The 22,964-nt window shown below is 33.3% G+C and overlaps 1 protein-coding gene across 2 annotated transcripts; it reads left to right on the top strand.

The window, feature by feature from the left end:
• The first annotated feature begins 1,181 nt into the window (after positions 1-1,181).
• LOC133186825 (recombining binding protein suppressor of hairless-like) lies at positions 1,182-22,484 on the top strand. Of its 2 annotated transcripts, none has more exons than XM_061322167.1 (13): positions 1,182-1,453; positions 6,512-6,869; positions 8,159-8,339; positions 10,734-10,760; positions 12,356-12,451; positions 12,822-12,987; positions 14,066-14,240; positions 15,170-15,307; positions 17,366-17,478; positions 18,473-18,613; positions 19,613-19,768; positions 19,942-20,127; positions 21,716-22,484. In XM_061322167.1, the coding sequence occupies exons 2-13, from the start codon at positions 6,557-6,559 to the stop codon at positions 21,887-21,889; spliced, it is 1,866 nt and encodes a 621-aa protein (XP_061178151.1). In that variant the 5' UTR covers positions 1,182-1,453; positions 6,512-6,556; the 3' UTR covers positions 21,890-22,484. The 2 variants fall into 2 exon arrangements, with proteins under 2 accessions (XP_061178151.1, XP_061178150.1); XM_061322166.1 differs by lacking the exon at positions 1,182-1,453 and adding an exon at positions 2,407-2,478.
• The last annotated feature ends 480 nt before the right edge of the window (positions 22,485-22,964 follow it).

The following is a 22,964-nucleotide window of genomic DNA, read 5'->3' as shown; positions in this document are numbered from 1 at the left end:
ACCAGCTGAATCATCTGTATCCATACAATCCTCTCATTTCCAGTTCTCGGGATTCATGGAAAATTCCAGATTTAATAAATGTACCTTTAACTTCCAACAATAATTCGATCTTACCACATGTAAACAAACAACAAGGCTGCTAGGCCTATGTATCAGTTTTTACCTTCCCCTCGCTTCCCATCACTTCCGTTACTATGGTTGTATTATTGAGCGGCAAATTTGAACTAATAAAAAGCAACGAAATTTTACACCCATAGTTATTTAATGATTTTAAAATTAAATTATAAGGAATGACTCTAATTCTTGGCCAAATTATTCGAGTATAACCTGGTTTGGGTCATTTTACGCTGTTTTATAATCCGCTTCGCGGATTATAAAGCGTAAACTGACCCAAACCAGGTTATACTCGAATAATTTGGCCAAGAATTAGAGTCATTCCTAAATTACGTACAAGTATTTGAGGGTAACATTGAAAATTTTTACCCCATGAAAACCATTGTCAACCGAGGCGCAGCCAATTTAAGGTTGACACATGTTTTCGAGGGGTGAGAATTTTCAAGGTTACCCTCAACTACATGCAATATTTGTTTTATTATACTGATATTTGATACAAATCATTTTATATTGTGAACCGCATAAATTCTGCACAGTCACCTTTTTTTTATTATCACCTGTCGTCAAGTTATGTTTACTGATTCTGCATTCTATCAAGCTGGAGGGCGTTATTTCATCATTCAGATGAATTGTGAATTTAACACGAATCAATTTACATGAAAAGTATCATATTGTGAAATGTTTAAGTTAAATATTTTCTATCATAATGTATTTTTCTTTTTTATCAATCAAATTTTTAAAAATTGTACGTCCCTTCAGGTATGTCCTTGATTAGTGGGGAAAAAACACTCTCTGGGCTTCGTTTTCCTAATGTTTGTTTAACGTAACGCACCGTGATCTGTGGGAATAACTTGCGTGAAACTCTACAGAAATTCCCTGGGGCACCTAGAGGTGGTTTGAGAAAAATTCCCATGATTGTATGATCACAACATGTTCTTTTCTTACATTTTTTACATACAATAAATAAAAATAACCATGGATTAATTTATACGTACAGACCAGGTTTACTAAATCTCTATGACATATTTTCGGTGTATGTTATGAGGGAAACTGAGGGGTAACTAAAGTTTCATACAGGAATCGCCATCTTGTAAGAGTTCCCAAACTTTCTTTATTTTTGATCGGTATAATTATAATATTATCGAATATTTTGCCTTTTGGTGTCTTTAGGAAGGATTTCATAACTTTTGCAAGCTAAATTGGGATATTTCCACTGTATTTAATGGCGTATTATAACATAGCATAGTCTGTGCCTCTGACGAAGTTATCCCAAGATATAGGTCAAACAGGGAGCCGCAAATCCAGATCGAGAGAGGACTCTTCTATTTAGTATACAAAGGTAAGATAACATCAATGATGATTTTATTACAATTAAAAACTATCTCTATGTTTAAAAACCAGCAGATGCAGATACATTGCCATGTAATATGTTATGCCATGTTTAATGTGGCACATGCACATCGAGTTTACCAATACTTAAACCCAATAATAAGTGCTTTAACTTCTTTTTTTCTCTCGCTCAAAAAAAATGTACTTTCGCAAATATTTTTAGTTTTGAAATAACCAGGCCTAGCAAACAATTTCTGAGACTGGTCTCCATATACAGACGTGTTGATATTACAGATTGATCGTTATGAAATTACATCGTGCAGTTTGTACGTGATAATTTCTGTCCGACTCTTGAACGATATAGAATCCTCGACAGCAGGAATGCAGGAGACTGTCGCGATTGAAATGAAAGTCGTGGGAACACCTGCTTTGTGGTGAAAAGATTGACCAATCACTACCAACATAGCAAAGATTACGCTGTTCCATTAATCGTGTTAAAATCTTTAAGCTATGAAATATAATGCGTAAGTGAGTGAAATCACACAATTGCTATCATAGTGCTGTAAAGAAAGGTTAGAGCAATATTTAAGAAAGATATAATGTATTATTTATTGGTTTATAAATTCAAAATCCGAAATGGATCGTCTGTTCTACCATCACATTTATGTAAACTGAGTAGGGAGGTAAATGGAAGAGCTATTAACTATTGTTCTCACGGTGTCCAAATGCAAATGTGAATTTCCCACGGGTCTGGCTTACGTTACAACTGTTAGATTCCCATCGTAGTGATGAAATGAAATCTAATTAACATAAAGACAGGATAATATTTTAAACTTAGAGAAAGGACTTATACATGCATTGGGCGAATGAAGATGAAATGTATAAAACTGTTTCATGTTCAACAGTGGATAAAGTCTTACTGCGTGTGTCATTTGTGAACAATTTCGTGGGGATTCTAAAGTACATAAATTACATTTCAATGACTTGACAATTAATTAACAGACAATGAATGAACAACATTTATATGTTTCCCAGGTAGGTTTGTGTATATTTATTAACTAGATATTGTAACATTTTTTTCTTGTAAATAAATACTTGCTAAGTCTTACAGAATGCTTTGTCACAACTGCAAAAGAAGGTTTTGTAATTAAGTGTTTTGTTCATAATTTCCTTCCTGGGTTGGTGTATGACGGATAGACCCCTTAAACATTGGAACAAACTTCACAAGTTTAAACAATGTCAGGAGCGTGGGAAATATGTCTTGTTTGTTCAGAAGTGAAACTTGAGATGTGAACAGTTCAGATAACTTTAAACATTCCTATTTGTTTTGAGTTGTACACCCAAATCACTGATAACGTGTTTATGGTTTTAAATTTTTCACACCCAATAGTTCATTAAAATCATTTATTAAATTATTGATATCAAATGATTTTTAATTTAATCAGAGATTAAAGTTCAGTAGATGGATGTGAATAGTATATCAATGTTTTCTCAGGGCCCCCCCCCCCCCCCATTTTTGAGAAGGATCCTTATGGATGGGTGGGAAATCTGATCAGTATATTTTTGTCAATTCAGAATTTAAAAAAAAAAAGCATCTAATAAATAGATTGCTCACTAATGCAAAAAAGAAGGAAAAGTGTGATTAAATATTTTACCACCATTATTTAATGGTGATTGATATAAATTCCACACTTTGAAATTTGAATTTATTTTTATAATATTAGGAATTTATCTGAAACAACACCACAAGCAGGGAAAAAGACTCCTTTATTGGCTTTCCAGACTTTTATGCATTATCTTGATCATTGGGCAATTATTATGGAGGTTTACAAGAAAGATACGGTTATCAGAGTTAATTAACATACATTCACAGCCCGGAAAGCTGAGATGCTTACAGGGTCTAGGCCACAGCAGATATTAAAAAAAAAAGAAATGAAATCATAATTTATGTTTTCTTTAACCTGTTTTGGTATTGTATGAGATTAAGATGGTATATTGTATGAGAGTAAGATGGTATTGTATGAGATTAAGATTATTTCAAAAGTAGACTGAAAATGAAAGTTTTTTCTTCATCTTGAGAAAACAAATTGACTATCTCCCCCGCAGAGTTGTTTGTTCCTCAGACATCTTGGCAAATTAGGCTCACCTCAAGATTTTTGACAGGAAGTGAAAAAAGTTGATATTTCAAGGATTATTTCAATTTAAACTAACAGTCCAAAATCTTAGTAAAACATTATAGCAAACATAAAATTATAATGAATTAAAACAAATGCATCATTTATCATGCTAATCACTGTGATCCACTGACAGAGGTAGAGGCAATAGTGGATGGTGTAGAATGAAAAATTGATTTTTTTTTTTTATTCATTTCAATTTGTTTTTGATATCCAAGAAAATTGATCTACAAAAATTATATGTAACCTCAGAGACCTTCACGTATAAGTATCTAATTTGTCTTTGAAGCTCATTCATGTTAATATATTAATACATTTTGAAATTTGTGGGTACCGGTAATGAAAATGATATAAACATGGCAAATATGAATGAAACTTTCAGAAAGAGAAATTACAAATGGAATGAAGTCATGAGCAATATTTATTTTTTTTTATTGCTCAATAGATATGTTTAAACCAACATATTTTTGTTTAAATGCATATTACATCTAAATTCAATTTTTTTATAACAAGGTTTTGAGTGAACTATAGGGAAAATGCTTAAAAAAATATCAACATCTACACAGATAATTTAATTATTAACTAGTATGTCAATGAATATCATTTAATGTTATGTTAAAAATTGTACTTGGTTTCATGAAAATATTACCCTAATTAATAAAAAGTTAAGCATCTGATTTAGGAGGAAAGTGTGACAAGAGAGTATTTATTGTCTTTTTCCTTGGTTGTGAGGAAAGTTTTACATGTTTTAGTTTTTTGGTACCAAGAATTAGAAGATCTACATTATGTAATATTAAGAAATGTTGAGTTTGAAAATCATTAAGTACAATTTACATTTAATTAAAGTAATATGAGAAATGGTGAATCCACTATGGTACAAAACCATTTAGTCTTTACTGTTCAGTAATGAGCAGGGAAGAAAAAATATTTTAATTTTAAAATTAAATACTGATAAAATTCTCTAATAGTAATGAGAATAGAACAGAAATTCTTATTGACATAATTATTACATATATACCAGTACTCCAATGAATAAAAAAAAAAGAGAAAAATTAAAAAGATTACCACATTTTAAAACTGGAAGGAATTTATTATAAATGGTAACATTTTGTATATTATTAAAAAAGTTCAGTACATGTATTAATAAGTTTGATCAGTTGATAATTTATCTATAACTTAATGAGCTAGAATTCATGAGGATTAAACTTGGTAGTAAGAATTTCAAAATATGGTATGCGCACTGGAATCAGAACGATGGACAAACGGATCTCCTGCGTAATTAGCAGCAGCTGTTGCGCTCTGCACCAAGTTATGAATTATAAACATATAGCTGATTTATTCAGGTCTCTTTGCATTTTCTTTAAGTGTCAGTGGTGTCAATTTTGATAACATCCCATGATAAAGCATTGCATCGGTTGTCAACACTCTTTGATTTCTGCAAGAGGGGAAAATAGAGGAGTGTGTGAATTTTAAGTAGATCCGTGACCCAATTCAGGGTTAATCTAAATTCACAATGCACCTTCGTTGGCTTCACGGATCTCTCTTTCGTGTATTGTATAGCCATCAGACAGCTGCAAGAAGTGAAAAAAAAATGACAGAAATAGCATATATTGTGACATTTACTTCTAGAATTCATATTTAGATGGATTCTGTAATAAAAATTTTAAAAAAAAAGGGGGGGTTGGGTTATAATAAGAAATTGTTAGTTATACTGCCAGACTTGCTAAGATGCTGTATTTTGAAGTACTGGTGTCTTGCTGTCGATTTACAACCTGCTGAATGCATTCTATTGCCGTCTAAGCTCATAACTGTCAAATCTGATACAGAATGCATCCGTAATACAGCAGCAGTGCCTGCACTCAGAAACTTTTTGGCGGCACAGTGTTATAGATGTGCTGTGTGGCTGTCTGAGAAAGGTGAACACAAAACAAAGTATTTGGCCCTAGTTTCTGACTTCTGCATTTTCATAGAAGGCAACTTGATAGAGAGGTTTCATTATAAGATGGAAAGATTGTGATTGATTTATTCAGTTTATAAAATGAAGTTCATAAAACCTGCCATTATTAGAATCAAAAATAACAACCAGCATGCCGTTATTCAGAAATTCTTGAATTTTTTAAGCAAGGGTGAAAGAAAGGAGCTGGTAGAATTCATATATGTATAGCATTTTGTTTAATAGGCAGAATCCCTAGCAAAACTTTTAATCAACAAAAGCTTTAAAAATATAACACTGATGTACTAACTGGAATAATTAACTCTTCATTATATATTGTCTATTCCTGGTAATTATATAGAGAATATTACATACTAAAATCCATATCATGTCATATCAGCCCGAGTGGCCCCATATCAGCCCGAGGGCTGATACGACATATGATATGGATTTCAGTATGTAGTATTCTGTTTATCATATATTTAAAATACTTAATATGCGAGTTCACATAAAATTATTGAAGAATGTTTCGTGCTTGTTTATGACCTTTTTCTTTAAAATCTAATAAGGCAAATTTTAGGTCTTTGAAAACAAATTAAGTCCACAGATGTTAGTAAAGAATTATTTTACATGTATATTTAAATAAAATCAAGTTAATTAACTTTTAAACTTTAAAAAAACGTTACTTCCGGTTTGATATGGATTTTTGCACGCTGGTCCGATACGTGATATGGATTTTCGATATGGGGTACATGTATTGTGATGTCACCCGAATCGCACAGTGCAGAATCGGTGTATTTACTACTAAGTATATGATAAATCTGTATTACATGTATATATGTTTATGTTCATTTGGACCCTGATTTGGTAATAATTGCTATTCTTTTCTATTCTTTACAAAACTTTTGTTTTATATGTGGTACTCTTTACAAAGTAGTGATAGCACATTTTACCTTTGTAGAATGGTTACACCTATAGTGTGGGGCCAGCACAGACGGACCACCTCATGAGTTGTTCCCAGCCCCAACAAAATGTTCCCCATAGCAACCACAGCTTCATGCATCATAACAGTAATGCTGGATTCACACTCCACCCTCCCCAGGAGCGATCCTATGTTAGCCGACCTGACCCAGGTCCATCCTCGAGGTCAGAACTAAGCAGTCACATGGCACACAGTAGCTATGAGAACCCAATGGACCTGTCCAGCAACAAACCAGGAAATTCTGGTCGACATGTAAAGGAAGAGGGTCATCACCATGGCTACATGGCTGGTATGGGAACCACCCCTGTATCAGTTGGAATTCCTGAACACCTTCATGGTTTGTTTTTTTTATGCTTAAGATTGTTACTTGTAACATACATACAGTTTTGTTGAGTTAAATGTAATGAGACAAGGTCAAAGGATTTAAGACACTTCAAGGTCATGTCTGAGAGTCTAGGATCAACATGTAACAGTCCATCTAAGAATGAAGTGTCAGATTAGTTTTGTGAGGTTGTTTTTTCATATTGTTTATTTTTTCGTCCCTACTTGGTTGGGGTTTTTTTATGACACGTTTATTACCAGGCCTGACTTGATGATAACTCTATCCAATGGCACACAAGGATTAAGATTTATTGGAGTCGGGAGAGGGTTTTTTAAATGGTCCATGATGTGTTCTCTACCTGAGAGGATGGGAATTATGGGACACATACAGGTGTTAGCAGATTATAAATAATCAGCAGATAAACCCGACAGTAGCCCTGATAACAAGGCAGGATAGTGTAGTTCAAAAGTTTCAAGGTTTTGTCCAGTTCAATTTTTTTTTGTGAAATAAATATTTTCCCTTGATGAGATTAGTATTATTCTATTATGATATTGAGTAGAATTGTTGGTATAATGAATCAATTTAATTAATATAGAACATAGATTAAAGAAAGTTCCTGGCAGAGACCCATACAATATATAGCTCCTTGAATTCTATCCACACTTAGATCAGTAGTGAGGTGGAGATTTTTGAACAAAGCTGTACTTTTTGAAATCACAAATTATTGATGATAAAGAATATTCTCTTACCTTATCTTTCTAACAATGGTCTGATGGTTTAACTGGAGGAAATCAGCTCAACATTTATTACAATGGAATCACCTAATTATTTGTTTGATGAATTTTCAAACTACTTGTTAGTTGGTAAGGATATTTTTTAAGAATACACATGTTTAGGATGATAGAAAAGATTGAAACCTGATTTGAGTTCTCAAATGTCAATCAAAGAAACAATTAAAACATTTTTAATTTCTGTCATAATTTGTTTTGAATAATATGTCTATTTGAAAATTTGCAAGGAAATCAATTTCTTTGGAGACCTAACACATTTTGAATAATTGTAATATTTAGTCCTACATTGAGAATTTTTTTAAAATGTATAAAACATTATAGAAATAATCTTGCTATTTTTAATACATTTTTATATTGAAATATTTGAATGAAAACCCCATATTAATATACTTCCTAAAGCACCAGCTTATCAATTTTTCCAAAGGACAGTATCAATAAAATTTAAATGAAAATTTGCTTGCATTTTATGTTTCATTGAAACCATGACATTTTTATTTGAACTTGATTTGACAGACCCCTCACATATTGTTGCTGGTTCTCTGACACCACCAGAAAAGATCAATGGAGACCCGTGTACCATGGCAACTACCAGTCCCCTGAGCATTGCCACGGTAACTCAGGCTATCCCTGCACCACCCAGTCCCATCTCCACTCCGTCCCCACTCTACGCCTCCAACAGCTTTGTGGAAAGAAAGTGAGTAGCATTCAAAAAGGCAAGCTCTAAAATGTTGACAAGCCTGATCTATGACAAAGTGAGGAAAGTGAGCTGTATTGAAAAAGACAACCTTTAAAAAGTTCATTACTTTCTCCATGGCAATGTTTACAAAATTTAAGGGAAGGGGCCTCATTGTCTAAAATGTTTGCTATTTCAAAACAGGAGAGATTTGTGAAAATTATTTTGGTGTAAAAAAAAAAAAAGCATTTGAAAGGAAATATGTGAAAATAATTTTTGTGTAAAAAAGCATTTGAAAGGAAATATGGAAAAATCAAAAATGGAATTCTGCAAAACTCTTCTGAATGAAGTCTTTGTAGATTAAATGTAAAAATTTATTGATGGATTGATTACCAGTAAATAAATATTCATTTTGACTGCCAAGTCAGTACATGTATAAGAGGAGTGTTTCACTAATGAATACCAAGTATGTATAATGCTGCACACAACTCTAATTCAAGCCTGTTGTTAGTGTTAAATAGAGCAGTAATCAGGAGGAGATATAGTATTTATCTTTGGGTTTTAACACCAAACTACATTTATCTCTGTTCAGTATTCAGATGCACAGTATCTAAATTTTATCAGTTATTTTATTTCTGTCAAATGTCACAGTTGAACCAAAAAAAAAAAAAATTCAACCTGTGAATGTTTTGAAGACATTCCCTAGATGTAGATGAAGTGTCATATATAAATTATTTTCTCATTTATGATGGCATCTGTAAGAACTAATAATGTAAGTTTTACCGATGATCTGATAAAATACTCGGGCACTGCTTCCATAGTGTAATGTCTCATTATGCAGCATAAATTTGTAAATTTACATTATCCAAAAAATGATGACTGAATTTTTGAATGACTACAGTATCAGACGGCTCTCAATAAATCTGATAAAATGCAATTTATTTTGCACTTAAATGCATTTTTGCACTACATCTAAGATTTTTGTGATCATAAATAAAGTTTTTGCATTAATGCTTCAGACACTTATGCATGTATCAAATCAGCTCAAAGGGTGAAATCTTGTATAGACTGTCAAGAAATTTTATTTATGAAATTGAAATCTGAATAATTATGTCAGGTCATAGCAATAGTTACTGGCAACTTCATTTTAGAAACACAGTCACATGAAGAAATTACTCAGCAAATCTTTAATGCTTGACTCTAACCCAGTTTTATGCTTGTTAAATAGAAATTTCTGAATTGATTTTTCATATTGTAAATATTCTCAGCTTTTAAATGTCTAACAAAGAGAGCTGGGAGGAAAAATTATACTTGCGATTATATTGCAATCCTTTGTGAATGAAACTTAAAGATTACGAGGTTTTGGGTGAAAGGAATAGGTTTAAGTTAAAAAACTTTTTAATATGGGAAATAATCGGGTCATTTCCAGGTCAATGTTTGTTCTGCTTGTTTACCTGTGTAAATTCAGGTGTATAATCTAAGCGGGCATTAATTGCCCTTTGACAGTGATGTTTAGTTTCTTGAGTAGATCCATACAGATAGTGGAGAAATGAGGCTATATTTTTACATAAAAATTTGCACGATAATGATAAAAGTAAAATTTACATGGTACTGACTACAACAAATTATTTTTTATGGATGAAGTTGAAATAGAATAACTGATTTATTTTTTAAGAAGGTTGTACATGTATTTTGTTTTAATGGCATGCATACAGTGTTTTCCCTACGAACAGGCCACCAACCAAATTGACCACTTCAATTCTTAAAAATGCCGCTTTGAAATAAAAAAAAAAAAATCAAAGTTGAATTGTTGTAAAGTCCACAGAGATTTGTTCATAAACCTCAGCCCAAAGCCTGATAAAATTGATCTCTAACCCTTTACTTAAAAAAAAAAAAAAAAAAAGGAAAAACTGTGCATATATGTCAGCACACAGGGCTTCTTTTCACAGTTGTAGGAACTCAGATATTTTGTTCACATTATAACAGTTTCAGTGAGCAAGGCCACTAACTCCATTATACATCCAAAATTTTGAGATGTTTATAGGTAGAATATGTTTACTAATTCAGCCATTATTGTCCCACATTCATTTGATTAAAAAACAAAGAAAAAGTATTTAAAATGATAGAAACACGCTGTCACAGAGACATTGTTTGAAGCCTCCTCTAAACTTTAACTTCTACTCTGGCAAAACCTATCATATTTTATACACGACATAGCACGTGTATCTAGTAATGTACTTTAAAAAATTCATTTGACCCCGCTATACAAGGAGAAAAAGCGGAAGCCTTAGAGTTGATACTTAACTTGAAACAAAATATCTGATGTAAAGTACACAACACACTATAAACAAAATTAATACCAGTATTTTAGCAATGGCACTATGACTCGAAATTGTTATTTTTTTTTCTTTTCAGCAATTATCAAGACCAGAGATTGACAAAGTGAGTAAAGTTAAATACTTTGAAATCACTTTATTTTGCGGGGGTCAATTTTTTGTGGTCAGAGGAAAAAATATTGGATCATGGAGATTTGATTTCTTGGTTGAAGAATTGCGGAGTTGATATAAATTTGAAATTTTACATTGAGTGGAGGACATAAATTTGTGGGTCTAATCATTAGTGTACAGGGTTTTTTTTTAGGGGTCGTAGGGGGCCTGTAATAGGCCCCATTCCCAATGGTGAAAAGTGTGTGTTTTTCCCAATTTCATCAAAGAAAATTCCCAAAAGATGATTTGAAGCATGACATTAAAGTCAAATAGTTCTAAATTTTGTAGAAAGAATAGCAATTACAAGTTAACTGATTTTCAATAAGATTTATTGAATGTAAATAAGTCAATAAATGCCTTGCAAGTAAAGAAATGGCTCATATTTGAATTTTTTCTAGAAAAATGTGAATTATGATATTTTTCCCAATTTTAACTAAATGTCGTTAATTTTTCCCAAATGGAAAGGCCCAGGCCCTTGATTTTAAGACCTAGAAAAAACCCTGGTGTAGTTCCTGCCATTGATAACTGTAGATCACCATATTTTCGCAACGCTTTATTTTTGTAAGAGTTATTTGATATTTATAAGCAGATCAAAATTTTCATGAGGTATGGTTATCATTTTATATAATCCTTAATGAAAATGGAAATGAAATTTTCGTGAACAACCACTCGATCTGGCATTATTGCACAAAAATTTTTTTTGCAAATAAAAAGTGTTTTACATTATAATTGAAAATCAATCAGTTGTTGGTATATTTCAAGCATTCGATGATAAAAGTTTTATTTCAATCCATTAGCTGTTCTATTTTTCTGAATGAGCCATATTTTTGCAAGATTCCCACCACAGCTTATCACATAAAAAAAACCCACTCGCTTTGTGGCATCATTTTTTACCTTTACCAAGTGCTCCATATGATAAAAGTCTTCATACTTGTATTTAGTTTATTTCTATGTTATTCTTATTTTCTAAAACTCTTCAATGAGTTGACACTGAATACAAAGACATTTTATTTTAGTAAGAAGAGTGGAATCTTTCTGCTGAGGAAATGTTATTTTCATTTGATTTACTTTCTTTCATTTGTTCATGATTAGAAAGATTTGTTTTGTAATTATTCATGATTATAACCAACAATTACTTAGTTACAAAAAAAATCTATCATTGATTATGAAATTATGAACGATTCCCATCACTATTCTTCATACTATAAAAACTATGAAAATTAAACCCCCAAGAAAATTAGCAATTTTACAATAAAAGCTTGAGAATTCAATAATTGTGTCTTGCATTACAGAATCTTTAAATGAGATATTACCAGGTACTTGCTTTGAGTGTACCAAGTATTTATTCAGGAGAATTTGTTTGTATTAGCCTAAATACTGCTGATGTTGGAAATCCAATATATGAAGTAGTTACCCAAACCCAAGAATGACAAAAATATAATGATGTGATCCATATACAGGTGTACATAAATAAATAACTTCCATTGTACTACCATTGCTTTAATTGTATGTGAAGCCAGCAGTCGATTTATGATTTGTTTTCTGTGATAGGGAGGCCATGAGGAACTATCTAAAGGAGAGGGGAGACCAAATATTAGTCATATTACACGCCAAAGTTGCACAAAAATCATATGGAAATGAAAAAAGGTATGTTTTCATCCAAGTGCCTCAAGATTCATTTTAAGAAGCACAAAAATCATATGGCAGTGATGAAATAGGAAAGAAGTATTTTTCCAATATGGCACAAAAAATTATAAGGCAATGAAAGGTAACTCTCTCATCTAAAAACTTCTCAAAATCATTTTATGATGGAAAATTGGCAGGGAAAGTTTAAGGTATTTTACAATACAGATAATAAGTAATGTAAAAGGTAAAAAAATGCTTAAGTGTTTTTGAATCTTGTTAAATTTTTAACTTTTTATGATTGAACAATGAAGGGATATTCTCACAAGCTGACTGACTTTTGATTTGAGTGAAGAACTATTTTTAAGTCAAGCTTTGTATTTTTTTTGGACAGGTTTTTCTGCCCACCCCCCTGTATATACCTCTTTGGGAGTGGCTGGAAGCGGAAAAAGGAAGCCATAGAGGCGGAGGGGGGCACAGAACAAGACTCCACAACGTGTGCTTTCATGGGGATAGGGAACTCCGACCAAGAAATGGTGCAGCTGAACTTGGAGGGGAAGGTCAGATGTCTGAAAATATTCATCATTACAGACTGATTGACATTTCAATCAAGCTTTTTAACATTAGCACATTGATAAAATGATTATTTGTTGTTTTTTAAGTGACCCAAATCTGTTAGTTGGAAGTAAACTACATGTATCTTTTTCTCTACTTACTATAGCAGTTATGTCTGTCTGTCTGTCAAGCTGTCTGTAGGTCCATGAAGGATGAAAATTTGCATTTAGGTCACTCCAGCTTATTTCAAAGGAGGGGGGTGGGGGTATCCAAAACGAAAACATGATACATCTATGGATCCTCAATTAATGATGCATACTTCACATACTGCAGTAAACAAACATTTCTTGCTTGATTAAATCTTCATTGGCTCAACATTGTGGTCTTTTTCTGGCACAACAAAAATGATATATCAAAACTACACTTAAACAAATGGTGCATGGTCTATGGATGATTTGTCTAATGTATGAATCAGTTGCTGTGTCTGAGCTTTATTTTACTTGTATGTTGGAGTGTGTCTGATTTAGGAACAGCAGTTAAGCCTGTTTTCAACTCATTAAAAAAATATTTATACAAACCAAACATGCATACATGCATGAGTGTTTTGTCTAATGCAAGAATCCTAGGCTATATATTATATAAGACTTTCATTAAGGAAAGTTTTTAGGCCATCATAGGAACCCACAATTGATAACGCTTTGTTCCTCTTTCCCCCGTCAGAGATAAAGCATAGGTTTAAGATGATGTATTGAAGCAGCTCTTAGCTAAAACAGTGATACATGTACATTTAAATACAACTAAACCAGCTCTCATATTTATTTTTGAATTTTTTTGCCTGAAGCCTGCAACTGATGCATACAATTGATGCAGCATATGCCCTATATTTTACACTTGAGTGACTACAGAGAGTCACATGAAGTATACCTTCTTTATGATATACCGTGTAATGATTTGGTGCATCTATGGATATATGCCATTGTTTATGCAGGAGTTTGATTGTTTCATTTCTCCCGTAAGAAGGGGGGAGGGAATCATTTCCAACAGAAAGCTCTTGTTAACTTTTGATTACCTCTTTTTTTACAGAATTATTGTGCAGCAAAGACATTATATATCTCAGACTCTGACAAGAGGAAACATTTTATGTTGACTGTGAAAATGTTCTTTGGGAATGGTCAGGACATTGGTGTATTCAATAGTAAACGGATTAAAGTGATATCAAAACCTTCCAAGAAGAAACAGTCGCTGAAAAATGCAGATTGTAAGTTTGTCAACTTGTTCTTTTGTAAATAGATAAAAAAATGTTTAAGTAAAACCCCTCCCCTAGAAGTCTTAAATGTTAGCATGATATAAAGGTTATAATATAAAATATTTGGTGTGCAAAATTTGAAAAGGGAGGGGTTACTCAATCTATTTCTCTGGATTAAATCCCAGTGTAAACAATCTGGTATTGTATCATGTGTATAGTGATGTAAAGAAATGACTTTTGTGTATAGATTCAATGTGTATGTGTCATAATTTATGTTGCTTCACAATGACCACAAAAAAAAAGTTGTGAAACATTTAAACAGTTGAAGTATCATTATTACTGTCATCAGTACATATTACATTAACCTAAATCTGTCATTACTAAGAATTTTTTATCAATATACTGACAATTATGCTTCACTATAAATGTAATTTGTTATATCCTTTAAGTTCACAATACTTTTTTAACCCAGGGGAAAGGAAAGTTACTTTTTTATAAGTGTGAATTCATTCTAAGCGTGTTTGCTGTAAGTAAGTGTTTTACTTTGTCATTTGAAAGAAAATAGCAGCTTATTTATATATATGAAAAATTAAGCACAAGTGCCTGAAATATGTTTGATTCAAATAACGGAATCAATCAGAGCTCAAAAAGTGTACATGCATAGGCAGAAATCTTAGTTGTCAATTATTGTACCCATGGTAACCAGAGCCAAAATCAGAAATCATGGTTAATACAGTTTTGGCTTCAGTATGAAAGTGTATCAATGTCAAAGCATTCTGAGTCATCTAAATACCAAGTTTTCATACATCAAACAACTGCCCTACAGAGAATTTTAACAGAAGTAGCAGAATGAATGTTAGTGGCAGAAATTGCCTCATATTGATTCTCCCTGTCTAGACATTATATACTGACTAATCATTGATCAACTTTTTTTTTGGCAGTGTGTATTGCGTCCGGAACAAAAGTGGCCCTGTTTAACCGACTTCGTTCCCAGACCGTCAGTACGCGATACCTCCATGTGGAGAACGGAAATTTTCATGCTAGCTCCACGCAGTGGGGAGCATTTACCATCCATTTATGTGAGTATTGATTCCTACAGAATGAAGACTTGAATGAAATAAATGGCTTTCATCTTAAACTATCCATTGTTGGAGCCATTTATGACTTGAAAAATTGGTTAGGCCAATTTTTATAAATGGAAGATTTGTAAACAGAGTTTGAAACTTTTTGATAATTTTTTTCCTTTAAATGGCAGTTAGTCTTTTTAAAGTCCATAACAATTTCAAACACATTTTTAACTGGATTTGTTTCTTTTGTATTTCTGTACTTTAAGCCACTCTTTGTATGGTGATTTGAACTTTTAGAAGAAAATAAAATTTGACTTTTAGAAAATTAATTCTAAAATTAGATTTGAAAGTAAAAATTTAATGATATAGCTCTTTGATTTTTCATTATAAGGATATGTTAACATTTTCAAATTCATATTAATGATTTTATGATGAATCATGGAGATGATGGTAGAATGCTGTATTTTTATGGATGATATGTCATATTATTGGAACTCTGTTTTTCAGTAGCATAATATTTGGATTGTTTTGTAATATTGGTCGCTGTACTTCAGTAGATGATACATGTATATGATAAATTGATAACATTGTTTATTTCAGTGGATTATTTATGGTAACATTACTTTATTTCAGTGGATAATATACAGAACCTTATTTGTTTATTATACCCCCTGCAAAAGAAGTTTTGGGGGTTTATTATAGGAATCACCTTGTCCGTTTGTCTATGCAAACTTGCCTGGCCATAACTTTGTAAGGGAGAATCTTTGGAAGCTTATACTTGGTACAGAGACTGCTTATGACCTGAGAGTGTGTTTGAACCTTGAATAAAGGTCATTCTGGCAAGTCCAAGGTCACTGGCAAAAGAAAAAAATGTTGTCTGGGCTATACCTTTGTAACAGAGAAGCATTGGAAGCCCATACTTGGTACAGAGATTGCTTATAACCAGAGGGTGTGTGTAAACCTTAATGTAAGATCATTCCAGCATGTTCAAGGTCACTGGCAAAAAATTTATCCAAGTCTATTCCAGGCTATAACTTTGTAATGGAGAATCTTTTGGAAGCTTATACTTGATACAGAAATTGTTTATGACCTGAGGGTTTGTCATGACATTGACCCAAGGTCATTCCAGCAAGTTCAAGGTTTCCAAGAAAAAGTATAAAATTATCGTTCAGACTATAACTTTGTAGTGGAGAAAATCAGTGGAAGCTCATACTTAGTACAGAGATTGCTTATGACCAGAGAGTGTATCATGACCTTGACCTAAGCTCATTCTGACATGTTCAAGGTCACTGACAGAAAAAGTATTAAAGTTTTGTCCAGGCTAATACTTGGTAATGGAGATTTATTGGAAGCTCATTCTTGATACAGAAAGTTTCATGACCTGAGGGAGGGTATGTCATGACCTTGACCCAAGGATATTCTTGTAATTCAAGGTTTCTGAAGAAAAGAATATAAAATTCTTGTCTTGGCTATAACCTAGCAATGAAGAATCATTGGAAGCTCATCCTTGTACAAAAAATTGTTTATGACTTGAGGCTGTGTCGGAATCTTTACCTAGTCTTTCTGGCAAGTCAATTTCACTGGCAGAAAAACTATAAAATTATTGTCCAGGCTTTAACTTAGCAATAGAGAATAATTGGAAGCTTATACTTGCTTCAAAAATTGTTTATGACCTGAAGGTATGTCATGACATTGACCCTAGATCATTCTGACCAGTTCAAGGTCACTGGTATAAAAATGTCAAATTCATGACAGATCTATAATTTTCCAATAGAAAAACATTGCATGTCAATGTTTCAGTAAAGATTACATATGCCCATAGGATGAATCCATTTTAATAATCCATCATCTTTTTTTGCAAGTTCAAGGTTACATTTACAAAATTTGAATGGGTACTTAAAAAAAAATTGCAGCATGGGGTATTATTTTGTGAGCTCGCTCAGAGTACCTCTAGTTTTTAGTTGTTGATCATGTGTTCAGTAACACTGTTTATTATTTTATTTCAGTGGATGATGTATGATAGCATTGTTTATTTCAGTAGATGATGTATGATAGCATTGTTTATTTCAGTGGATGATAACGAAGGGGAATCGGAAGAGTTCACCGTGAGAGATGGATACATTCACTACGGATCCACCATCAAACTTGTCTGTTCTGTCACTGGAATGGCACTGCCAAGACTCGTAAGTCAGAATTTAGCAAAGATAAGTCTGTATGTCAGATTTCTACAAAGAACCAAGTCCATAACTCATACTGCCAAGACTTGTAAATCTCCAAGTCAGAATTCAGCAGAGACTTAAGTTTGCAAGTCAGATTTCTACAAAGATAAACTTCTGAAGTCCAGTCTTATTGCCAAGAGTTGTAAGTCCAAGCCAAGACTTGTAAGTTGAAGCCAAGACTTGTAAGTCTTTAATACAGAATTAAGTAAAGACTATTATAAGTCTATATGTTATATTTTTACAAAGAAGTCCTCAAGACACACTTGAATCCCTGTCAAGCCCTACTGTTTTGTACATAAGTCAGAGTTCTGCATGAAGTTTTCAAGTCCTGAAGTCAAAAATCAAAATACTCACTACCTGCATGAGTGATCCAGTTAAAAATTGTATCATATTTATCTCTCCTGTGTTACAGTGCTTGATTGTCTATAAAAACTATAAACCTATCTCTGCCAAGAATTGTCCTCTTGTCAGAATTCAATACCAAGAACCTTAGCAAGAGCATGGATTTAAGGCCTTCTATCAAAATTCAGTCTTTCCATCAATATTCAGAGTCATTCCCTGGCAGCGGGTGTAAAATTTTAAGTCAGAGTTTATCTGAACTTACAGAGAAGCTTGTAAGCCTCCAAGTTGGAAATAAGAACCATTCACCTCCACTTAGACTCATAAGTTATTTACAGAGTTTATCAGTATGTGTTGTTTTTAAGTCAGAAATTAGTTTCTTTGCTATAAAGTCCTGAAACCAGAATTTACTACTTTCTTTGCTAGAACTTCAATTTACATCCTTTAGAAGATATTCACAAAAAACTCTCTTTTGAATTCATACAGTGGTCTTGGATTTGTACTGTAATGCAGATGAACTACATACTTATTTAATTGTTACAGACAATCAATGAAGTGGTTTGTTTGTTATTGGGATAGTTTAGATATGGTAAATTATTATTGCTGTTGTTTGTTACAGATCATTCGTAAGGTGGACAAACAGACAGCCATCTTGGATGCTGATGACCCTGTGTCCCAGCTCCACAAGTGTGCGTTCTACATGAAGGACTCGGAAAGAATGTACCTCTGCCTGTCACAGGAACGCATCATTCAGTTTCAGGTAACAGACTGGTCATGTGTGACTAGTTTTATCTTAAGACTTTCCATATTGGATAGGGCTGTCACGGTTCCAAAATTTTACAGGTCAGGTCGGTTCTGTAAATTTTCGGTTCAGTTTCGGGTTTTTCGGTCCAGTTATTTGCATCTATTTCAAACCTTAATTTCATGAATTTAACTTGAAAAATCTTTATTTGTTACATTAAATTTACATTGAAAACAAGTCTTAACCATGCGAACGTCTAGACATCGGTGTGTACAACTACTTGGCCTACTATTAGCCACAACCTGACCATTCCTGCTCGTTTTAATAATTATCTTATACTGCCATGACAAGTGTTTTGTCATGGAATGAAGTAGATTTCAGTTGTGATGTTTATTTATCACTGTTATCATCATTATTCCTTTGATTTCGATGCCATTTTTTGTATTGAACAGACTCTAATATATAAACCAGACCCGAATCGAAATCCGGAAAAATGGAACCGAACCGAACAACTTGGACTGCGGTTCTCGGTTATTTCGGGTCCTCGTGACAGCCCTATTATTGGACAGTTCATGGTTTTTTTCCCCTACATTCAAATTGAAAAGTACTGTTCAGCAGATATTATCAGACATAGCTTAATTATAAAAAAAATGCAGATCTGACATGGCTTAATTATCAATATATGCAGATCCAACATAGCTTAATTATCAATAAATGCAGATCCAACATAGCCTAATTATCAATAAATGCAGATCCAACATAGTTTTACTTGCAAAGGAATATTCCATAGCTAAGAGAGATAACTGATTATTCACTATGTTTACAAAGTTTTTCAATTTAATTTTCAAAAGCATACTGACCTTGCTTCAACAGTTTTTCTCAAGCAAGGAAGATTACAGGAAAGAGAGAATTAAAAAGGGGGGATAGTATTGTACAACTTTAACAATCAGTTGAAAAGGAAGAAAAATGACCATTCCATAGTTTTTAGGATTAGTCTATGCACATAATATATTTTAGGCTACTCCATGTCCCAAAGAGCCAAACAAAGAAATGATTAATGATGGAGCTTCATGGACGATAATTAGCACGGACAAGGCAGAGTACACATTTTTTGAGGGAATGGGGCCAGTTAAGTCTCCTGTGTCACCAGTGCCTGTTGTCAACAGTTTACATGTAAGTGTTGATATTGTGTACAGTACGTATATCTAGATGACCACAACGGATTGTTCTTTTACCTTTATCATTTTTATTCCACAAATTCATCCTAAGTGACAAACTAGTCATACAGTGTTTAACTTGGGATTTGTTCTCCCCCATCATACAGCCTTTCTTGATCTCACTTTCAGCTGAATGGAGGGGGTGATGTAGCAATGTTGGAATTGAATGGTGAATTTCTGGCTCCCAATCTTAAGGTGTGGTTCGGTGAGGTGGAGGCAGAGACTATGTTTAGATGTGAGGAGAGCATGTTTTGTGTAGTCCCAGACATCTCTGCCTTCAGGGCTGGGTGGAGATGGGTGCGGCAGCCATTACAGGTAATTCATTCAAATAAATCATTAAAGGGGATTCATAAGTAGCTCAGACGGTAGAGTGCTCACTCAGTGAGATGAAGGTCATGGGTTCAAGCCTGTCCGCAACATACCAAAGTTGATAAAAATAGAAATAGGTAACAACTGTTCCTTGGCCAAGCGGATGGCACTTTGTCATTTGATGTGGATCTTCCATGCACACTACCTCGTAATCTGTTTATGATAAATAAGATCTGATGGATGTATCATGCTGTTGCAGTGAACTTTATTTTTTGGTATAAAAAGCACTGAAAAATGCTTGTCATTTGGAAATTTTTACCTAAATTTTTGGGGGAAAAGAGTTGCTTTTGAATTGGGACAGGACCTAGCCCCGGGACCATAAAACTTAGACAAGCTCACTTTTGATCTCAGTCTCACTTTTCCACTATATATTCCTTTTGTAAAAGTGAGACTGAGATCAAAAGTGAGCTCGTCTAAGTTTTATGGCCCCGGAGCCTGGATGCAATGAATATTAAGCCCTGATCCCTCCTACTCAGTTGCCCTGGGTGCCGAGTAAAGATCTTAATTTGAGGCCCTTCACTAACACATGTTGACTCTCATATTAGTGCAATAATCTTAAAAGGACATAAAACTACAACTAATCTGAAATGTTGAACACTTAAACTCTGAATCTTGATTCTTCAGAAAAAAGAGAAGTCTTCAATAAAAATATTAAAGTAACACCCATGGGCTCAGGGTAACACATACGAAAAACCTTCTGGTACTTGGGAAATTTCAAGCATAAATGACTTCAAAGTTTTAAATCTTTTTTTTTTTGACTGAAAGTATCTTCCAACACCCACCAAATGTAATTTATTTTGCATGTATGATATTTGGAGGAAATTGATTTTTGAACAAGATTTGATTTAGCACATTTCTTTAATGTTCTTATTTATATGTAAAGCAAAGTTGCTTTCTGCCAAAGGCGCTAAAAGAATACACAGCCAAATGTAATATACAGTGAAGGCTTTTGAATTCCAAATTAATGTTCTATTTATTTGAATGATAGGCCTATCACTCTCTCTTGTAATATAATTGAAGCATAAACAGTCAAACCTCATTATTTCAAACTCAATGGAACTGAGAAAAAACTTTGAGATATTCGAGGGTTCGAGATTGAGAGTAAGATACTTACAGAAAAAGTGATTGGGACTTCCAAATCACTTTGATATATCCATGGTATTTGAGATATCAGTATTTAAGATACAGAAGTTGAGCTGTATTTAAAAGCTCTATGAAATAAATTCAATAGTCAATACCGATGTGATTTGTCTAGTTATAACATTTTTGACAATTGCACAGTATAATGCTAATGGAAACTTTTATTAAACTAAATTTGAACATTGATATTTGATGGATTATCAGGGACTTGTCACAGTTAGTCCTTCCTTTAACAATAGTCAGGTCTTAATTTTAAGATTTTGTTAGCAGTCTCACCAGGTTTGAGACATTGAGGTTTGACTATAGTGTACACACACTTGGACACCTTTACATTCACCTGTATATTGTTAGTCAGGATAGTCAGGATATTCCAGAGTTGTCGTCTCTTTTTCAGGTTCCTGTCTTACTGGTCAGGAATGATGGGATAATTTACTCCACAGGTTTGACCTTCACCTACACCCCGGAGCCCGGACTTCGTGCCCATTCTCGGGAAGTGGACCGGATCTTAAGACCAGGTGTGTCAAGTCCAGACTCCACTTCCACGACAAACTTCAGCAATCCTTTATAGTGCCTTGTCCCACACTGGTCATGTGACCAGGCAAACAATTCAACATGGTCATGTGACCAGGCAAACAAATCAACCTGGTCATGTGACTAGACAATTCAACCAATCATGTGATATTTTTTATTTAGTGTCTGTGGTACAGAATTAACATTGTGCATAAAATCACAACTGCGACTCAACAAGAATCTATATCTTTAGTCTCCTACAGAATTTTACTGTAATTCTGCCTTAACCTTTGTGTATTTTGAAGTAGAGACATTTTACAAGTACATTTTTTTTTCATAATAGATGAAAGAGATCCAAAAGTGGTTATAAAAAATATTATCGTTTCAGGGTTTTTTTGTAAATCTTGTTATCATAAGCATTATCTAACACTGCAGAGGCTGTATCCTATATGTACAGAAGTTTATGATGTGTCTGTCATGTACACTTTGTTATAGATAAGTTAGTCACCTGTACACATTAAGTGCTTTAACTATGCCAGCCTTCTAATGTCTTATGTGCTTTGATGTTAATAGTGCTTTCAATTTGTTACCATGAAACCATGTCACAAAGTGACAAGTATCAAACATGTACCCCAATCCCTCCCCCCCCCCCCCCAACACCACATTGTCTGCCCCAAGAGTGCCAGTATTTTGTTAACTGTTTATATCATACATTGCAATCGGGTTGTTTTCTTATCATATACATCTTGAATGGAACTACTTGTTGAGTTTTACATTATCTTTTATTAATGGAAAGGCCAGAACAAAACATACATTTTTTGTCCAAAATAGAATTGTCTATCAAAGGCATACAAAAGCTGAATTTTTAATAAGTGCAATCATCAAGGTCTTTTACATATATGTTTCATATTCATAAAGTGCTGGAAATAATTGAGAAAAAGTTAATTTTACATGAACATTAAGTGAATTTTACATGAACATTAAGTGAAATTTACATGTACAAAAAGCAACCATAGGATCTTCAGAAACAAAAAGAATAATTTTTCATGTAGGTAGTGAGTAATATCATCGTCATTTTATTTTGCATGTGAAAGTTCATGAACAAGATTGAATTTGTTCAGACTTGAGCATTT

This window comes from Saccostrea echinata, unplaced genomic scaffold (assembly GCF_033153115.1).
Source record: "Saccostrea echinata isolate AGI-Se365-2 ecotype Australia unplaced genomic scaffold, CSIRO_AGI_Sech_v1 ptg000014l, whole genome shotgun sequence".
Taxonomy (NCBI): Eukaryota; Metazoa; Mollusca; class Bivalvia; order Ostreida; family Ostreidae; genus Saccostrea; species Saccostrea echinata.
This window is presented reverse-complemented; position numbering and strand designations above follow the sequence as displayed.

Bases quoted from the DNA above. Each gene is read 5' to 3' on its own strand.
- LOC133186825 (XM_061322166.1), top strand. From the start codon at position 2,449: ATGAATGAACAACATTTATATGTTTCCCAG. The intron at 14,241-15,169 runs GTAAGTTTGTCA...TTTTTTTGGCAG, and splicing joins GTCGCTGAAAAATGCAGATT to TGTGTATTGCGTCCGGAACA. The intron at 19,769-19,941 runs GTAAGTGTTGAT...TCTCACTTTCAG, and splicing joins CTGTTGTCAACAGTTTACAT to CTGAATGGAGGGGGTGATGT.